Here is a 17653-nt window from a genome sequence, read left to right as displayed (position 1 = left end):
TTTAAAGAAATGCCATTAAACCAGAGCACGTTTTCCTTCCATTCTTGAATGCTATGTGGAGTAGCCAGACCCTCCTTCAGCGCACTTTGGAGGAGGGTCCGGCAAAGTGAGATTAAGCTCACTATGAAATAGTTTTTGTTCCGTGGAGACTGAAGGTATTTCTCACGGAGGAAAGATTAGTAGAGGCATATTTTGGTGGATTAGCAAATCACTGGGAATGACTTACCACTGAAGAATACCTTACACTGAGACTGACTTGTCTACTTGCTGTTGACTGAGGGGTACTCACCTCTGCATTGACTTCCCTAATTTCAACAGCCCATACCAAGCTTTATTTGTGTGATGTGGACCAAAACCAGAATCACTGTAGGGCACAACACAGATTTGAATGCCTTTACCAAGAAGTAGAACTCCGACACTGCAATAAAGAGACAGGTGTGTGTTTATTGGGGTATTGAGAATTTTACCACAGCCTTGAATGTAATTCATGGGATAACTGATTAACAGTATTGTTTTATAGCTGGCTGTAGATAAAAACAAAACAAAAAACAGACCAACTATGTGCTGTACTGGCTGTTGGCTGAATGTGGCAGCACGTCAGCTCAGTGGTTAGCGCTGCCTCAGTAATAGAGTCAGTGACTAGATTCATGGCCTGGCCCTTTCTGCGTGGAGTTTGTGGGTTGTCCCTGAGTTTGAGTTCTCCCACACAAAAAACCTCTGTACCAGGTGTTAGTTTTGGGAGTATTGTGTCACTGTCCCTGAATAGTGCTGGTTCACATAAAATAATTAACCTTGTGTTTCGCAGTGTTCTTTGTGGTCACGTTAGGACCCAGCGGGTCAAATTTCCCAATACTGTCTTCTTATCTTTTTTATGAAGACGATTACCAATAAGGTACCTATGAAGTTAGCACAAAACCTTGAATATTTATTACATAGTACTCCTTCATTATTGAACCCAAAAGCCTACCCTGTCTGTTTCTGGTTTCTACTTATTTTCCAACTACCTGGCCTGACTGGACCCCGTCCTGTAACCCGACAAAGATACACATTTACACCCTAGCCCTCCTTACTCCCAGTGTGCAGAGGAAAATGCTGTTGGGTTCTCTTAATCCACTATAGTTGATGATCTCAGGGTGAAGCTTTACTATGAATGGTACACCTTAACCAACCTACTAATCCTATAGGCCAGAAATCCAATAATAGCTACATTACCTCATATATCTTTATATGTACACTCCAGGAATCTATACAGACAGAGTTCGACCTCCACCATGACTACACCTACACTCAGCTGGGTTTGCATGACATGCTGAGAGGCTGGAGGGCAGTGCTGGACGTCTACAGCCGTGAGCCTGGAAAATACAGGTATGGGATCATAACAATGCCATAATGCTATTGTACAAAATGGGACTGCTAATGATCTTAAATACTGAATTTGCTACTGCCATGATGATGACGCCATAAGGTTTACATAGCTCGTCATTTATAATTTTATTTCTTATATACGAGTCCTGTGTATTGCATTGTGTTGCACTTGTCAGATCTTTTATTTACAATTTGAGTGGCCTTGTCCAATGTAAGGATTTCATTACCATCTATAAATACTGATAAGATTAACTACACACTTAACACATAGTACTAAGACATAATCATAATACATTTTCTGATACAAATTTCTCTTTTAGTGGCATTAATAAAACCTCTTGTTAAAGGCAAATGATATGCATGAGTTCATCTTGAATGTTAACAATTTATGGCTGCGGATAAAATGCTTGTTTTTAAAAACAAGTTCTTGCTCCACTTCAGGTTCATGGTAATTGAGTCCTATGATTACCAGGAGCTGGAAAAGACCATGATGTACTATGGCACCCCGCTGGTTAGAGAAAGTGACTTCCCCTTTAACTTTTACCTGCTGTACCTGCCCCAGAACACCAGTGGCTTGTGGGTTAAAGATCTGGTCCATTTGTGGATGGCTAACATGCCCAAGGGAAAATGGCCCAACTGGGTGGTAAGTCAGGAGTCTCACTTTATCCATCCCATATCCTTTACTTTTTTTACAATCAACTTCCATAACTGCACCCCATCCATTCACCCTACCTTCTTCCTTCCAAATTTATCTTGCTCACCTGTCCACCCTCTCCTGTATTTCTATTACCTCCACTGTTATCAGGTTGGGAACCATGACAAGCCTCGAATTGCCTCAAGTGCTGGTCAGACCTACACACGTGTCATCAACATGCTGCTGCTGACCCTCCCAGGCACGCCCACCACCTATTATGGCGAGGAGCTCGGCATGGAGAACATTAATGTCACTGACAGTCAGATACAGGATCCTGCGGGCAAATACAACGCTGTCAGTACTGTGTCTACAGTTAAAGAAAATACTCACTGATACATCTGCCAAATGCACTAGATGCACACAAAAAAGGACCAGTTTATTTAATGATGACATTACAAAACAATGACAGTGTTTCCACATTTTGACAGCACCACAAAGTACAGCCTGGAAAAGGTCCAAGGCTTCATCACTAAATTTGTTTTTATTTACAACAAACTGATCAATTAAACCTTCATGATGGTCAGATTTATTGCATTTGACACGGCATTAGTTTTTATCTTAGTGTACCTAATAAACATCATGGAAGTGTGTCCATATAAATTCAGTCAGTAGAAGTGCTGAAATGATTCCTGTCCTTTCACTGCAGAGTGCCAGTCGGGACCCTGGGCGGTCTCCAATGCAGTGGAATGGTGACATGAACGCAGGCTTTAACATCAAAACAAACATCACCTGGCTGCCTGTACACCCTGACTACAGAAGTGTCAATGTGGAGGTACAGAACTCCTTCAATACTGTTCTACTCTGGAGAAACATCTGGCCAGAGTTTGCTCAAGTTGATCTTATTTGACATCATGAATGCCCTTGCCACTCCTTCTAGGTCCAAATGAAAGATGAGGGCTCTGTTCTGGCTCAGTACCGTTTCCTGAACACCCTGCGTCAGTCAGAGCTCCCCCTTCACCGCGGATGGTTCTGCTACGTCCACGCTGATGCCAGTGTCTTCTCTTACCTCAGAGAGCTGGATGGGCTCGACCGAGCTTTTCTCATAGTGCTTAACTTTGGTAAAGAATCTGCCACCACAGATCTCTCCTCTATTCGTGAGTTGCCAGACCAGTTGAAGGTGCTGATGAGCACAAACCAAATAAACAACGGCAAGGTGTTACAAAAGTCTCGTATCCTGACGGAGGCAGCAGAGGGTTTGGTGATTCAGTACTCCACCCACACTCGGTTTAACCCCAACCACCCCGAACAGTGCTACGTCTCTGAGAAGGCCTGCTATTTGAGTGCCATCGACATACTTTATAAATGCTAACATGAATAGACGATGACATTTAGTTATTACAGTTTCACAGCAGCAATCAAAAAAATCCAGATTCTTCTTTGGTGTCCTCTGTAAGGGATTTATGTCATTAATAATAAAGAGGACCATTGCAAACACATTCACTGATGTTGTCTTCTCTTCCACTACTCCTGTTAAAGATTTGTTATTATAACAATAATACTAGATGTTTGGGTCATTTGTCCTTTGAATCCTAAGTGCCTCCTGATGGCTGTGCTATCTCTTCCTCTTGCGTGGAGGCCGAGGAGGGTCCAGGCCCAGCTCGGTGTAGAGGAATGCTAGCGCGAGGGCTTCCTGTGTCGGGGAGAAAAGACACAGGACACATTTCTCAGTCTGTGCCTTTAAACTCAACTAATGTTAGTGTTCACAATTTGAAAAAATGGTCAGGCGAAAAAAGACAAATCGGGCAACTGTTAATTACAAATGACTTGTGACCACACAAATACTATTTTGGTGTTTCAAAACCTTGTAATATAAAATGGAAACTTTTATCCACGACAGATACGGTTAGGGATTTTTCGTGATTTAGGTAAACTGACTTAAGTGTATTGTAAAGATATAAAAGAGCGAAGATTGCCTTCAGACTTTAATTTCCCACTAGGGCTTTAAAATAAATTGTATTTATACTATATATGTGGATTTTCAGTGGATTTAAGAGCAATTATCAACAAACAAAATTAATTATTGAAAAAAACTTTATCAAAAAGAGCTACTTGTGTCTACAAGTATTTTGGAAGCACACAAAAAGCTTGGCCTTTAAAAATTTACTTTTTCAAAGATTCAAATCCCTGTAACCCTTACAGTCTTGTAGTGCATTACCTCCTCCAGCATCAGTTCTAAGTCTTCTGGTCCGAGGTGATTTGCTCCAGGTTGGATATTTAGAACTATGTTCGGTGCTGGTTCACATTCTTAAAGAACGAGGAAGACAGAGAGTCAGCGGTCAAAGGCAGAATGGGGGAAAAGATCTCTTATGTTTAAAACTTCCTCTCAGACACTTCCCTTATCTTATTGTATGCCCACTTTCTCTGCTCCCTTTCTCTCTGTCCAGTTGCTCCACATCTTCGCTCCCACTCTCTTTACGCTACTTTCATTCATTTGTTCTTCCATCTGATATTGCCCTTCCTCTCCTCAAACTCCACCATTTTAGCTGCCCCCCCCCCCCAATCTCTGTGGTACGGGCTGTTTCACAAGTGCGGTCTTGACCTTGACAGCTCCCAGTCTGTGGCGTCTAATCTCTTGCTCTGATACACTATCTCTTCACCATGCTAATGGGCCTGCATGTGTCTATGCCATCAGCAGTTTATCAAAGACTCCGGAGAACAGAGAGAGACAGATTAGGAGACACATACACACAGACACTTAAGCTGCCTGGTGTATGTGTGTATGAACAACAGAAAAGTGAGAGAGGGTGAAAGAGCGAGATAATGTGTGCATTTGAATCAAGAAGAATGGAGGCAGTGCTAGAGGGAGAGAGAGGGGTGTAAAGAGGAGTACCACCAATGTGGTGAAGGCAGATTAAAAGTGAGAGTGAGAAAGAGCCTGTCTAGGGGGAAATGAGAGCAATTAGCTGACACACTGACACGCGCTATACTACAAGGTGACCTATGCCATTCTTTGGTGATGAACTTCAAATGCTGTTCAAAGTTTCCCCAGACAGCCAGCCATACGTCTGTTTCTGCTGCCTCTCAAGACATGCACTCTGACACTACTACTGGGAGCTGACCCTGAACTATTAAAACCTCTGATGACGCAAACATTGCACATAAAAGGATGTGGAAACAAATGGAAAATCTATCGTAGAATGCCAAAAGACACAAAAAGATGTACACAAACACACACATTTGTACAATAGCCTGCATGGCTGCACACATGCATCTATGTGATCAATAAGTGAATTTGAGTTTATGTGTGCCTGTACCTGACTTTGGTTCCATGGAGAAGTGTGTATGAATGGCGCTTTTTAGCTGCTCAGTGTATTTGAGGACACCTGCCAGAGGAACCCTGGCATCACCACTGTAGGCCGTCAGCAGAATTGATGGATAGCGCTAACACACACACGCACACATTTTTGTTATCTTACAATATGTATGCGGTACATTTCTCAGCATAAATCAGCTATCGGTGGAACTAAATAAGTAGAGCTCCTGGTCCTGTGTTGTCAACCTGTAGTAGAGTCAGTGCTATTCAAGCACAGGCTCTGGACCAAATCTTTGGCCATGGGAATATAAAAAATGGGTTTTCAACATAGTCTGAATAAAGTGTCTGTTGCCTACCGTACCAGGACAGGCCAATTTACATTATAAGGGAAATTTAGTATCAGTAAAACTATATGGTAGCCTACAAATCCAATTGAATCTCAAAATATAATTTTAACCACAGTACAGATACCTGAAACTGAAAAATGCCATACCAAATGCATTTCTAAAGCCAATGCACAAAAAAGCTTAATTTCTCCCTTACCGATCTTCCTGTCAATACCTGAGGGGTAATGTTGTGAAGGGGACAGTAGGAGGAGATGGTAAGTCTATGTTTTGGGTTTCCTACTGGGTCCCCCCATTCTTCTATATCCTCCAAAGTTAGAGGCAGGCTGGGATCCTCCATAGTTCCCAACACATCCAGGAAAGGAGCCTGAACACAGGAAAAGAGATGGCTTTGGATGTGTGTGTGTGTGTGTGTGTGTGTGTGTGTGTGTGTGTGTGTGTGTGTGTGTGTAGGGAGACTGTCCTTAAATCTATATTTAACCAGACAGACACAAGTCACTCAAAACGACATGGATAGGTTTTTTCCAAGTTTGTATTCGCGTGGAAGCACAAGAGACACAAAATATCCCCCCAAAATCCCAGAAAAAAGTGATTGGTATCATAATATGGCCACTTTAAGATCTTACCTGCAGTGTGACAGCCCGCATCATGTGTGGGTGTCTGTTGCACAGTGCTCCCACTGGCACAGCCCCAGCACTGCAGGCTGTAAGGGCAGTGAGTTGAGGAGAGGAGATTCCTAAAGAGAAAAGGTGATTGAGACAGGCTTGGAGGTCCTCCACTCCTCTTTGCTTCCCTTCCACACGAGCTTGTCTTTGCCAGGACAGACCCCGCTCTCCTCCACCTCTACAAGGTGTAAAGGTAAAGAACATATATTCACTTCAACACACCCATTTAAATTCCAGACTGAATAAGCACTCACAGACATTTCCCGGCAATTTCCTGCTGTACAACATCAATACACAATCAATATAAAATAATAATAGAAGTATTATTTACATAATTCATGCATCTCATCACCTTATAACCTGCTGAGCCAATCAGGTTAGTATTTAAGCTACTGGAGAGGTAATACGTTACCTTATGTGGCAGTAGGCCAGAGCCCAGCCCTGCTCCAGCAGCAGCCTTTTCTCTGGGCAAAAGTCCATGTTGAGATCTCTGCCATAAGCTCCATAGACGTGGACTAGTAGCGGCGCCTGACTCAAACCCTCCACAGGTAGTGAATGAAACAATGTAATTGGCACCAAGGTCCCATCCTGCAGAGGAGAGGCAGAGAGACTGGTCTGGAGCAGACGTTGCTTATTGTTAAATGATCTTGAAACAACTCTTAGAAATTTGTTTTGCATATGTCATCACCTGCTGTTTATGTGTCAGGTGTATGCGTGCATGACAAGAGTGTGTTCTATTGAGGTCTCTGGTTGACAAAAGAGCTTTATCAGTGGACACTTGAGTCTTAATACAAAGGTGCTTACCTCCCCGCTGATACTGTTTCTGTGTGTGTACATGCGTCTTATATGTCAAGTGTTCTCACTTGGTTGCAGGCCTCTAAGCGTGTGGTGGTATAATTGCCCTGGTTCTCTGGGGAGGACCCATCTTCAGTGCCTGATAAAAGTAGCCCATCCTCAGGATATAGGCAATAGGGCACCGGGAAGTGGACTGGAGATGAAATCAGGAACTCTAACACACTGTGTTGGTCTGCCATGCCTGGTTTCTTGGTCTGGATTGCACAGGCCCAGGAGGGAAGCTTGGGAGTGTAGAAATACAGAAGTATAAGAGATTAATACATAAAAGCAAGATATGTGTATAATGGCATGCCGTTTAGGAAATTATTATATATGTATATATCTATATGTGCATTTTGAATATATTGAACGAAAGTATGAATATATTGAATGAACTTTAAATATATTGAATGAACCTTGAATATATTAAATAAAAGTTGGAATATATTGAATGAAAGTATGAATATATTGAATAAAAGGCGTGTTGATGGTAGCTTGCTGAAAGGGACCTGCCTGACCAGAGAGGTTCCTTTCATCAAAGTGAATAAACTTCTTCATTGGGAGAATGGTACTGGATATGGTTACTGTTACCACTGTTTTGGCCCGTACATTAATTAAATTAAAATTGCTCAAAATTGCTGACACTAGATTTCTTGCTGATTCGCTCCTAGTGTCACACTTCGATTGGGATTAATCACAACAAAAACACAAGATGGCGGCAGACAAAGATGTCAGATTCCATTTCAACTTTCATTCAATATACTCAAACTTTACATAATATATAATAATTTCCTAAACGTCATACCATAGTGTGTGACCAGGTGTATATTTCATGTATTCTGTATGTAACTGTGTTGAATAGGAACTGGCTGTGAAAGAAAATCTATGGTGCAATAAAAACTATCTAAAAATGTTATTTTTATGTTATCTATTTAACAGAAAAACAAGACCAAGAGTTAGCAAAATGGTAAAAAAGCAAGTTACATGACTAACAGCAAGCATGCCAGCAAGGAGGTAAGTAAGATATGCAAAGAAAGAATTTTTTTTTCGGTCACACTGACCTGTACAGTGTATGCCTCCTTGGTATGGGTCAGTGAGACCACGATCAGGATGAGTTCACCGGCTGGTGTTCTCGCATTCAACACACAGTGGTCTCCGACCACATCCATGTCTTTGAGAGCCGTGCCAGGGCCAGGGGTAAACAAAGGCACCCAGGAGACCATGGATGGCTCTGAGACAGGGGCCTGTACCACCTAGTTTTTAAATTAAAACAAAATATTTATCAGCATGTTTTTCTACTTCCAAATGTAATTCTCTGAGTTACCACAGCAGAATTGAGTTGCTAATAGAGACAACTATTTCTAGTCAAAACAGTAAACAGAGGACCCACTAAAGGGTGCCAGAGAAACATAAACCTTTTACAAACATTCTAGCTTCTGAAACACTGTTTCCACATTGTATTTATGTAAAACATGCTTGCACCCTAGACTGTGTGTGTTTATAAGTGTATTGTACTAACTCTACCTGATATTCTTGTCCAGGCCCTGTATTAGTTAGTATAACCAGACACTTTTTCCAGTGCTCCACATGGTACATGAGGTCCTGCTGGCGTGGCTGAACCAGGAAAGCCTCTAAATGGGATGTTGTTCTATCAATTAGCAGCACCTCTGAGCTGGTCCTGCTGTTGCAGTTGATGCTCAGTATCTGTCGGTCTCTGGAAAGGGCAACCTCCACAAACACACTGGGGAGACGTTAGTGCATCAATAAGAGATGGTGTAGGAACAGAGACAGCTTAGAAGTAACATTACACTTACTCAGGATGTGTTTCCTCATACACAGAAGTTATCCTGCTTCCACTGGAGGTCAGGTCCAGCCGAAACACTCTGCTGCAGCGTAGACCCTCCAAAGTCGTGTAAAACAGAACCTTGTCTGTGGCCCACTCTTTACCCATGCAAACACAAATATATACAAAAATATTATTTTTATTTAATCCAGATCACTACTTCTATTGTTACTGCAATACATTTTTTACAAGTGCAAACTATTAAAGATGTACCAAAGCTGAAGACTTTGTCCATTGTGACTACAACGTGTGGGGGATCCAGAGGTGAGGAATTTCTCTTTCCAAGCCTCACAACCACACACCTGGATTGTCACAGGACAATTGTCTAATTATTAATTCATTAACTTTAACAGTTTACACTTTGACAATAAAAAAATAATAGTCTGTATGTTTATTTATATTCTTTTCACCTCGTCTCTTCTCTGTAAGTAGCTTTTAATGTGGCAGCAAGATGTTTTTCCTGTGGGGACAGACGTATTCTCTGGACCGTCCACTGAATTCTCTGTTTTCTCTTTTCACTATCAAGTCCTGTCTTCTCCTCCTGTCCAGAGACTTGTTGTAGATTTAGCACCTGCTCTGGCACCGGCTCACCTTCAAATGGGGAGAGGAAACTAAGTCATTCATAAAAGTGGGAATGACACTGTTCCTATTAAGGGAACACATACAAAGTTGTAGACAAAAAAAAAGGTACTGCAATTTAACTTCTGTGATATTGTTTTTGATTTTTCTCCTGGTAAAAATCATAGATATTTAAAAAATTAAATATCTATGGATGAAATATAGTCTTTTGAATGCAATAACATCCCAGGTCTCCAAGATGCTGGCTTTACCAGTTGGTAGCAGTGGTCAAGCTACATTCATGTTTTCTGCTTACTTTGTCTCTGGTCCATTCTGTAGATGCCATCACCCTCAACAAAATACATGTGGTGATGTCCACAGACCTGTGTCAAAATAAATCACAGTGAATTATAAAAAAATAAAATTTGGAATTTCACAAATGCCTCAACTGCTGGATGAGCAGAAGGCAGGCCTTACCACTGAGTGATCAGGTATGTGGGAAAACCTGCGGTACGTTGCTTTCAGTCTCTTGTTGAAATACTTCTGCAAGTCCTTGTACCTCTCAAGTCCAGAGCTGAGATGATCAACGGATGGGTTTGAAGTGTCCTGAAATAAAACAAAAAAATAATTAGGATTTTTATAACTGCAACCATAAGCTTGCAAATTACAAGGGCCATTGCTGTTTCAATCAATATTGTTGTATCCTGTGATTGTAGTTTGTAAACCATTCAGTGAACTGGCGTATAGCTGTTACTTTGGCAATGTTAAAATACATATGTAATAACTGAGGATTGTATTTTTGTAATTTAAAGTGACATTGATAATTTCTCAAAATGTAAAGCAACACAGTATAAAATGGGAGTGATATGAAGCTTGCTTGTGTTAAACATGTTATTTTTAGAGAGCAGAACAATGTTTTTTCACCTTTAAATTCACTGCAATGACTGAAAAGGTCCAACATTCCTCCCTGGTGGCATTATATCATAGGTTGGAAGTGTTGGCAAAGTTGTGAGTTGCTAGGGTATTGACATGATCCAACAAACTAACCGACAATAAGCGGTTTTAAAATCATTCTAAATTTGAGTGTATGGAAATTAGTATTGGAAACAAATAAAACCCTGACATTGTTATCCTGTGGAGATGTCGATGTGTCAGTTCCCTGTGGCTTATTTCCGTCTCAGTGCAGTGAGACATCCGTAAGGGCTCAATTTCAGCCCTATGCTGCCCTTATCTGGGGCTCCGTACAAGACTAGTTTTGTCAGCCTGGTAAAAAGACACCGTTTTGAATAATGGATGACTTGACGTTATCGATGAGACAGCTTAGCTAACAGTCAGTAATTTCACACCAAGCCTAAGGTTGCTAAGCAAAACAACACCTTAACGTTAACTGAACACCCTTACCGACGTGTAACAACGTTGGACGGACAAGGAGAGCCATGGTATCCTTTTGCAAACGGCGAGCTCCCAAAATCCTAACCGAGAGAGTGTAACGAGACGAGCAGATGAACACAACAGAGAGGAGAGAACAGCCATTACGAAGATGTAACCTTCACGGTTAATCAGCTAATCAGTTAACACATGATAGCTGTGGATATGTGGTTTTAAATAACTGTCACTGTCTAGTAAGTTGATGTCGGTCATCGCGACAATAAACGCTTGCGTTTCATAAAACAAATAAGCATTGTATTTCAACCTGAAATATGTATTGTTTCGTTAAGTGAATCAAACATTCTGCTATTGGTTACTTAACCTAACCGTTGACAGCAGCGAGCAAATTCTATGCACGTGCATCATTTCCTAAACAAAGCGCGCTGTAGATGACGTAGCGAGCAACGCCAGACTAAAATAATCAAATTCAGATGTGCGAAGCTGTCAGTCCGCAAACGAGAATCAGGCATCATTGTTTCGACAATTTATTACTATGTCTTGAATTCCAAAAGTGTACGGAAGTAGCATGTACCCATTGTGGGTGTAACAGATGATTACCTACAGTCAAGCATATCTGCGTTGGTGTAGCTAGTTTACAGAAAAAAAACGTTTGTATTTCTACCGATTACTGTGACGGCCATACATCCAGTCAATTTGTTTACAGATTTATTTTCGCCAACATCTTCGAAGATAAAATGGAGAGGGACTCAACTGGTACTGCAGAAAAGATCCAGCCGGCTTCGTCTTTGAGGAACAGTATTAATGAAGACACATGCGCAGCTAATTCCCTTAGCTCCCAGGTTGAGATCTGTGGTACAACTGATGTCGCAAGGGCCAGGTGGACTCTACTGAGACAGGTATTATTAGTATAAAAAGAAACCACAAACCTCTTGTTGTTTTAGACTAGTTTTGCGAGCTTATTATTTTAAAAATGTGTTGACTGTTCAGCATAAAATGTGTTGTTGGACATTTTTCGATTTTGTATGTATCCGTTAGAACCCTAGTCCCTCATAACTGTGGAATAATAAGGGCTGGGAATAGCCTATAGTGTAGCAGCCAGTCTTTCTCTCTGGGATGTTTCCTCCCTAATGTTGGCTACACTAGTACTAATTTTGGTAATACAATTGTACTATGTAGTTCACATAGTATTTATCTGTAGTCCAAGCTGTGTATAATTTGTACCAGTTTCAGTCTGTTACAGTATGATAGGATTCAGCAGTCTTGATCCATTAGTACTCTGATCTGCATTGACCAGGGGCTTTAACATTAAGACTTTACTTTCTATAATTTTATCAACAAGTCATTTTATGCCATAGCACTACAGTAACTTTGTCACCAGTAAGAAGCTATTTCAATCCTCTGGCCACAGAATCTGATCAGCTATGCATGAACAGAGCCTTGCATACACAGGAGCAATAGCTGCAAAAGCAGGGCCTTTACTTTTCCCCATAGATGGGCATTAAACAGACGCTCCACTCGACTGACAAGACCAGCTTCCTGCACTGGGGCCATCACTCTGCATTTCTTCCTGGCGCAGTAATGACCTCTATGTGTATCGACTCCACCAGATTACATACATAGATAGATAGATACTGTAGATAGAACTTATATAATGTAAAGAAATAGGTTTTTAACAGTTAAGGACGAAAAAAATGTAAATTCATCCTGTACATTATGTCTAAATTTACAAGGAAAATACGACGTTATTGAAATTTTGGATGAATAAGAAAGGAAAAATTTGTTGAAAATGTATTTTTCCTCCACTGAATATTATGGTCTTCCCAATTGACCTCTTGTCTGTTTGACTGAACCTCCACTTTGTCAAAACAGGAAAACATGACTGATTCATTCTGAAAATGCTGAGATGTTACATCTTATGAGAAAATTTACCAGTCAAGGGTTGTGCTCGTTTGTGGAAATTGAAATTCATAAACTCCCCTTCATTTCCACTCCTGACTGTAACAGGTGCTGCGTCAGAAGCAGCTGGACACTCCAGAGGTCAAACAGGTGTCTGTTCGCAGGTTCGCGACGTTTGACCTTTTCAGCAGAAAAAGGCTTCTGACCCAAGACCCTAGTGATACCTCAGATGACCAATGGCTGGAGTACAGAAGTGTCTACTTTCCTGAGTACAGTGCCTTGCTCAGGTACACACACAGAATGGATGCACATGATGCTAGTATAATGCTGGTACAGATAACGCATGTTTGACATAAGGGGCCTTTTCATGATACCACAGCGCATCAGACTAGTTGGGTAAAAGTCAGCATTGAACAAGTTCCAGGTATAAATTTATGCGGTGAATTTGTGTTAGTCTTTACTTCTGTTTGGTTGTGTTTGCATGTGTGATTGGTCTGTCTGTGTGTGTGTGTGTCTGTTTATGTATGTGTTTGTGTTTGTCTGTTTCTGCATGTATTGTTTGTAAGCTTTGGACGTCACTCATTCTGTTGCGTTTTTTTTTTGTTTTTTTCGCCCCCCTCCCGTCTTTCCTGTGGATGCAGTTCTCTTTTCTTTTTTCTCTTTCTCCATGAAATCTATATCATGTTGTTTAGGCATGTCGTATAAAGCAGGTCAAAATAAAGTTGTTGAACTAATGTTTAAATGTAACTTTGATGTCTCAATTTAACTTTTTCAGTTACCATAAAAGTATGCAATTACTGTAAATTACAGTAGAAGATGTAGTAAATATTGGACACGGAGGCTGGAAGAAACTGAATGAAAACATGTTTTAACATGAAACCAAAGATAGTTTTTCATTTGCTGAAATGTTTAGTATATTTTCAAATGTAACAAATGTTTTAGAAAATTTGCCAAACACGTCTACAACTCAGTAATATCCACTTTAGACATTTGTAAATAAATTCATGCTCCCTTTTTGATATGTTTCCTTTGGAACAACGCCAAGTTTAAAATAGTAATTAAGATTTTTTGTGCTCTTTCACCATCTGTAGGAAAAAAACAACACAATATAGTATTTTCCCAGGTGTAATCATCTATATCTTTTTGTCTCTCAGGGATAACCTGGGGCCTATCCGAGTTAATGAAGTGCTCAACAGTTTTGACAACACTGGAAATGTCTGTAAGTACATCTTACTACGTATACTTTAAGACGTGTTTGTAGTATTTTTGACGCACACACACACACACACACACACACACACACACACACACACACACACACACACACACACACACACACACACACACACACACACACACACACACACACACACACACACACACACACACCCTTTGGATTAGCCTCATGCTCTGTGCTGTTAGTGTTTGATTGATGAGTTGATGCAGGTGGTTTGATTTCATCTCTTTGAATGGGAGTGTGTATGTACCTTCAAATGTCCTTTAGAAGGAAAGTCGGCTGCAGTCTTCTTATTGCTTCAGTCAACAGTAATAAGTGGTTTGGGTGAAAGGGAAGATAATTACTCAACATGCTCTATGATATAGAGTGGAATATCATCACCTGAAACACAAGAGCCTTGATTTCCCCTTCATTCAGTCAAGTTTGTATGAGGCATTTCCTTGACTTTGTGGAAACTTATGTAACAACATATGTATTCATACAATGATGTAAATATGTGGTTAACTTCACAAACCTGCTTCACTAACAGTATACTTAGATGTGACCCCTGTCAAGTCATTATATACCTCTTACTGTGCAGCTCCATCTTCACAGGCATGTGACGGTTATGACAAAGGCCATGGGTTACTATTAACCAATCAGATGGTTTCACAGGAGCTGGGGGTCAAAGGTGAAGCCCATGGCTAGGGGCTACATCATTGCACACCGGGATTAGACTCTATATGTCATGACAGAGTTCTGTGGAAGCTGTCAATCCAACCTGCTAGAATAGATCCTTTTCATCTACAAGGAGACAATAGGATCAATACCTTTCTTTAGAAAAGAGAAAATGAAGAGGCCATCATGTTTTTTCCTTGCTATTTGTGATGTGCAGATCTCTCATTCCCTGTTTTTCTTTCTCTTGCTCCTCTAGTATCTAAAAAGTAGTAACCAATATAAAGCTCTTCTCTGTCATTACTCTTCCCTCCCCTTACATCAACAGCTACAGTCTGCTTACAGTATACCCCTCATCCCTCTTTCTCAATCTTCCCCTCTTACCATTTCTCCTCTTTCTTCCTTCCACCTCCTCCATCCTTCTCCTCCCAGCTGGAGTCGTGCTTGGCCAGATGGGTAACTGAGTTCCTGACTTGGCCGGTGGATTAGCACAGCCGGAGATGAGAGCATAAAGGTGGGGAGAGGAGAAAGGGGGGAGATGGTGGGTGGGCTTGTGTGTGTGTGTGTGTGTGTGTGTGTGTGTGTGTGTGTGTGTGTGTGTGTGTGTGTGTGTGTGTGTGTGTGTGTGTGTGTGTGTGTGTGTGTGTGTGTTCACTAGCAACAGGACCTTGTTCCTCAAACAATGAACCAGCCATCTCCCTCCTGTTCCCTATCCCATGTTTGGGACTAGTAATGCGTGAGATCAATTAGGATTGGTTGAGAGGAGGATCTGAAAGGCCCAGAGGTGACCCTGTTGGAGCTCTGGGGTATATTGTTGGGGATGGGAGTCAAAGAGAAACCCCTCTAAATACACAAACACATACACACCTACTTATGTGTGCTTCTCAAAAAGATATAAAGCCACACAGACGCTTGCAAAAATACACACAGTCTTGCTAATGAACACATATTCACTTTGCCCACCATCACACCCTCTCCACCTTTCCTGCTATCTTGATAATCCCCCACCCCTGAGGTGTGGACAAGCCCAAATCCTAGGGGTCCTTGTCCTCCTGAATAGCAGGCTAAAAAGCCTAGCTGGATTAGCCCCCTGCCTCCAAAATGTGTGGACTCAGCTTAAAATTGCTACCCCCTCTCAGCATGAGCATCTCTCCCGGCTATTGTGTTTGACCCACCACTGTGCATGCATGTGAACAATATGTTGTTTCTTAAGGTGACGATAAGCTGGAGTCAATGGTTTTATTTCAAGACCAGAGGATCAGACAAGGAGTATCAATGAGGATGTTTTAGGAAATTGAGAGTGTATCTCAGAGATGACATCATACAGTAGCATGGCTCAGACAACATACTGTTTTGAATATCTGGGCTTTTAGGGCACTTAAAATGATAAGCATCATATTGCTTTTGAAAAAAGATTCAAGCCCAAACCATATGGTTTAATGGAGAATACATGTGTAATTTACAGACCATGACCTATTGTGTATATCAGTCTGTGTTGTACTCGTACGAAAATACTTAATTGGACAGAAAGAACTAAAAGTAAAACTGTTTGACAAAACCAAATGAAGACTTTAATTATTTATCTGATGAATAGGTTCAGATTTGATTATGTATAATGCCCAAGTGGATCTGAAGGGGTCATTTTCAACTCTGATCATTTGGTATGTCATAATCACAGCGAGAGGAAATATTTTAGTAAATTGGTAGTATATGTTGAAAATGTATGCTATTAAATGAAAAAATAACTATTTGGATTTCTTAGATAATTATTTTGTCTATCGCACAGTTGGCCGCAGACTGTTTTGTTTGGGCAGGAGGTGTAAATATGACTCCTTTATTTCCATAGATTAGTCTTTAAAGCATACAATCAAATCATTTTTGGAATTAGTTTCTATGACTTTCCATTTCGTCTTAGTACATTGTTATAATTTTTGTTTCTCTTTTTAAACCACGGCTGCTTGTTAATTGATAATCATGCTGCTACTTTTGCTCTTTATTGTGGTCTGTTTGGGTCAACACCATTTAGGGTGTAATGTGTTTTTTGATCTGTCTGTCTGACTGTAATCGGTCCCCTTCCGATCCCATCGTTCTTAAAAAAATGAAGAATTTATCCACATTGGTTTGCGTTTTCTACGGGTCTGTTTTGAAATGGTTCCAACATTTTTGAAGACCTCTACCTCGGGGTACCTGGGTGTTTTTTAGAGAGCACATGCATCAGCCAGGTGACAAGTGACAAGGTGATATAGCGACTGACCAGTGTTTGCACTTGATGAGGTATCTAAGTACAAAGGACCCCCTCTGGTGGTCACAAAAGTCACGGTACTGCAGTTACATTTCTAACTCGTTACATGTCGTCAATGAATAATTGGGCCTATTTCAGACTGGTGTTGATCACTTTGAACTATTTGAACTTTGAACTTCCGACCTTCCCGGTTCTTTAGCTGACCGCGGGGGCTTGTAATTGTATGAGAGCTTTGTACGGCTGTTGTTTGGGGTTTTAGGGGTGCTTGTTTCCTGCTAGGGATCAGGATTTTAGGACACAATACAGGCCCTTGGGCTTGGGTGACTAAGAATGTATCAGAAGAGGTGTGGGCATGTGTGTGTGTTTGAGAGGGTTTAGGAAGAGCTTGTTGACACTGCAGGGCTTTTGGTAAGGGGCTTGTTGGGCTGTGGGGTTACTTGTTGGGTTTGTGTTGAAGGGAAAGACACACACACACACACACACACACACACACACACACACACACACACACAATGATTTGTGCTGCATGTTTTAGTGGTGGTGGTGTAGGAGTGGGGATCATCCACTGGAAGCCATAGATAGATGCAGCTAAGCTCATTTAGAGCAATGCTTTCCCTTTTCCTGTGTGGGGTGTGTGGTGTGTGTGTGTGTTTGGGTGTGTGTGTGTGTGTGTGTGTGT

The 17653-nt window shown here is 41.1% G+C and overlaps 3 protein-coding genes across 5 annotated transcripts in view; 2 read left to right on the top strand and 1 right to left on the bottom strand.

Annotated features, from left to right (window-relative positions):
• The window catches only part of slc3a1 (solute carrier family 3 member 1), a 7132-nt gene extending 3637 nt beyond the window's left edge, over positions 1-3495 (top strand). Inside the window, exons 6-10 of one of the 2 annotated variants that reach the window (XM_032541915.1) lie at positions 1241-1365; positions 1807-2008; positions 2171-2353; positions 2706-2831; positions 2937-3368. In XM_032541915.1, the coding sequence (XP_032397806.1) occupies positions 1241-1365; positions 1807-2008; positions 2171-2353; positions 2706-2831; positions 2937-3368 (1068 nt within the window). Of the gene's footprint in view, positions 1-1240; positions 1366-1806; positions 2354-2705; positions 2832-2936 lie in introns of both variants that reach the window. The other variant, XM_032541914.1, reaches the window with a different exon arrangement.
• Positions 2406-11369, bottom strand: prepl (prolyl endopeptidase like). 2 transcript variants are annotated; one of them, XM_032541916.1, is made up of 15 exons: positions 10958-11369; positions 10034-10162; positions 9873-9939; positions 9409-9589; positions 9212-9300; positions 8970-9096; positions 8680-8896; positions 8217-8408; positions 7185-7397; positions 6734-6909; positions 6283-6499; positions 5874-6023; positions 5314-5440; positions 4215-4303; positions 2406-3689 (listed from the first exon to the last, which is right to left on the bottom strand). In XM_032541916.1, the coding sequence occupies exons 1-15, from the start codon at positions 11087-11089 to the stop codon at positions 3612-3614; spliced, it is 2184 nt and encodes a 727-aa protein (XP_032397807.1). In that variant the 5' UTR covers positions 11090-11369; the 3' UTR covers positions 2406-3611. The 2 variants fall into 2 exon arrangements, 1 of the variants encoding a protein (XP_032397807.1); XR_004335976.1 differs by lacking the exon at positions 2406-3689 and having other exon boundaries at positions 4218-4303; positions 6283-6497.
• Positions 11370-11473: 104 nt separating this feature from the next.
• camkmt (calmodulin-lysine N-methyltransferase) overlaps positions 11474-17653 on the top strand; it is a 110162-nt gene continuing 103982 nt past the window's right edge. The window contains exons 1-3 of the mRNA XM_032541921.1: positions 11474-11841; positions 12950-13128; positions 13996-14060. Coding sequence (XP_032397812.1) covers positions 11680-11841; positions 12950-13128; positions 13996-14060 — 406 coding nt within the window. The 5' untranslated portion in view covers positions 11474-11679. The remainder of the gene's footprint in view (positions 11842-12949; positions 13129-13995; positions 14061-17653) is intronic.

This window comes from Etheostoma spectabile, chromosome 17 (assembly GCF_008692095.1).
Source record: "Etheostoma spectabile isolate EspeVRDwgs_2016 chromosome 17, UIUC_Espe_1.0, whole genome shotgun sequence".
In the NCBI taxonomy this organism is placed as follows: domain Eukaryota; kingdom Metazoa; phylum Chordata; class Actinopteri; order Perciformes; family Percidae; genus Etheostoma; species Etheostoma spectabile.
Note: the sequence above shows the minus strand (reverse complement) of the source record. Positions and strands in the feature narration are given on the sequence as shown.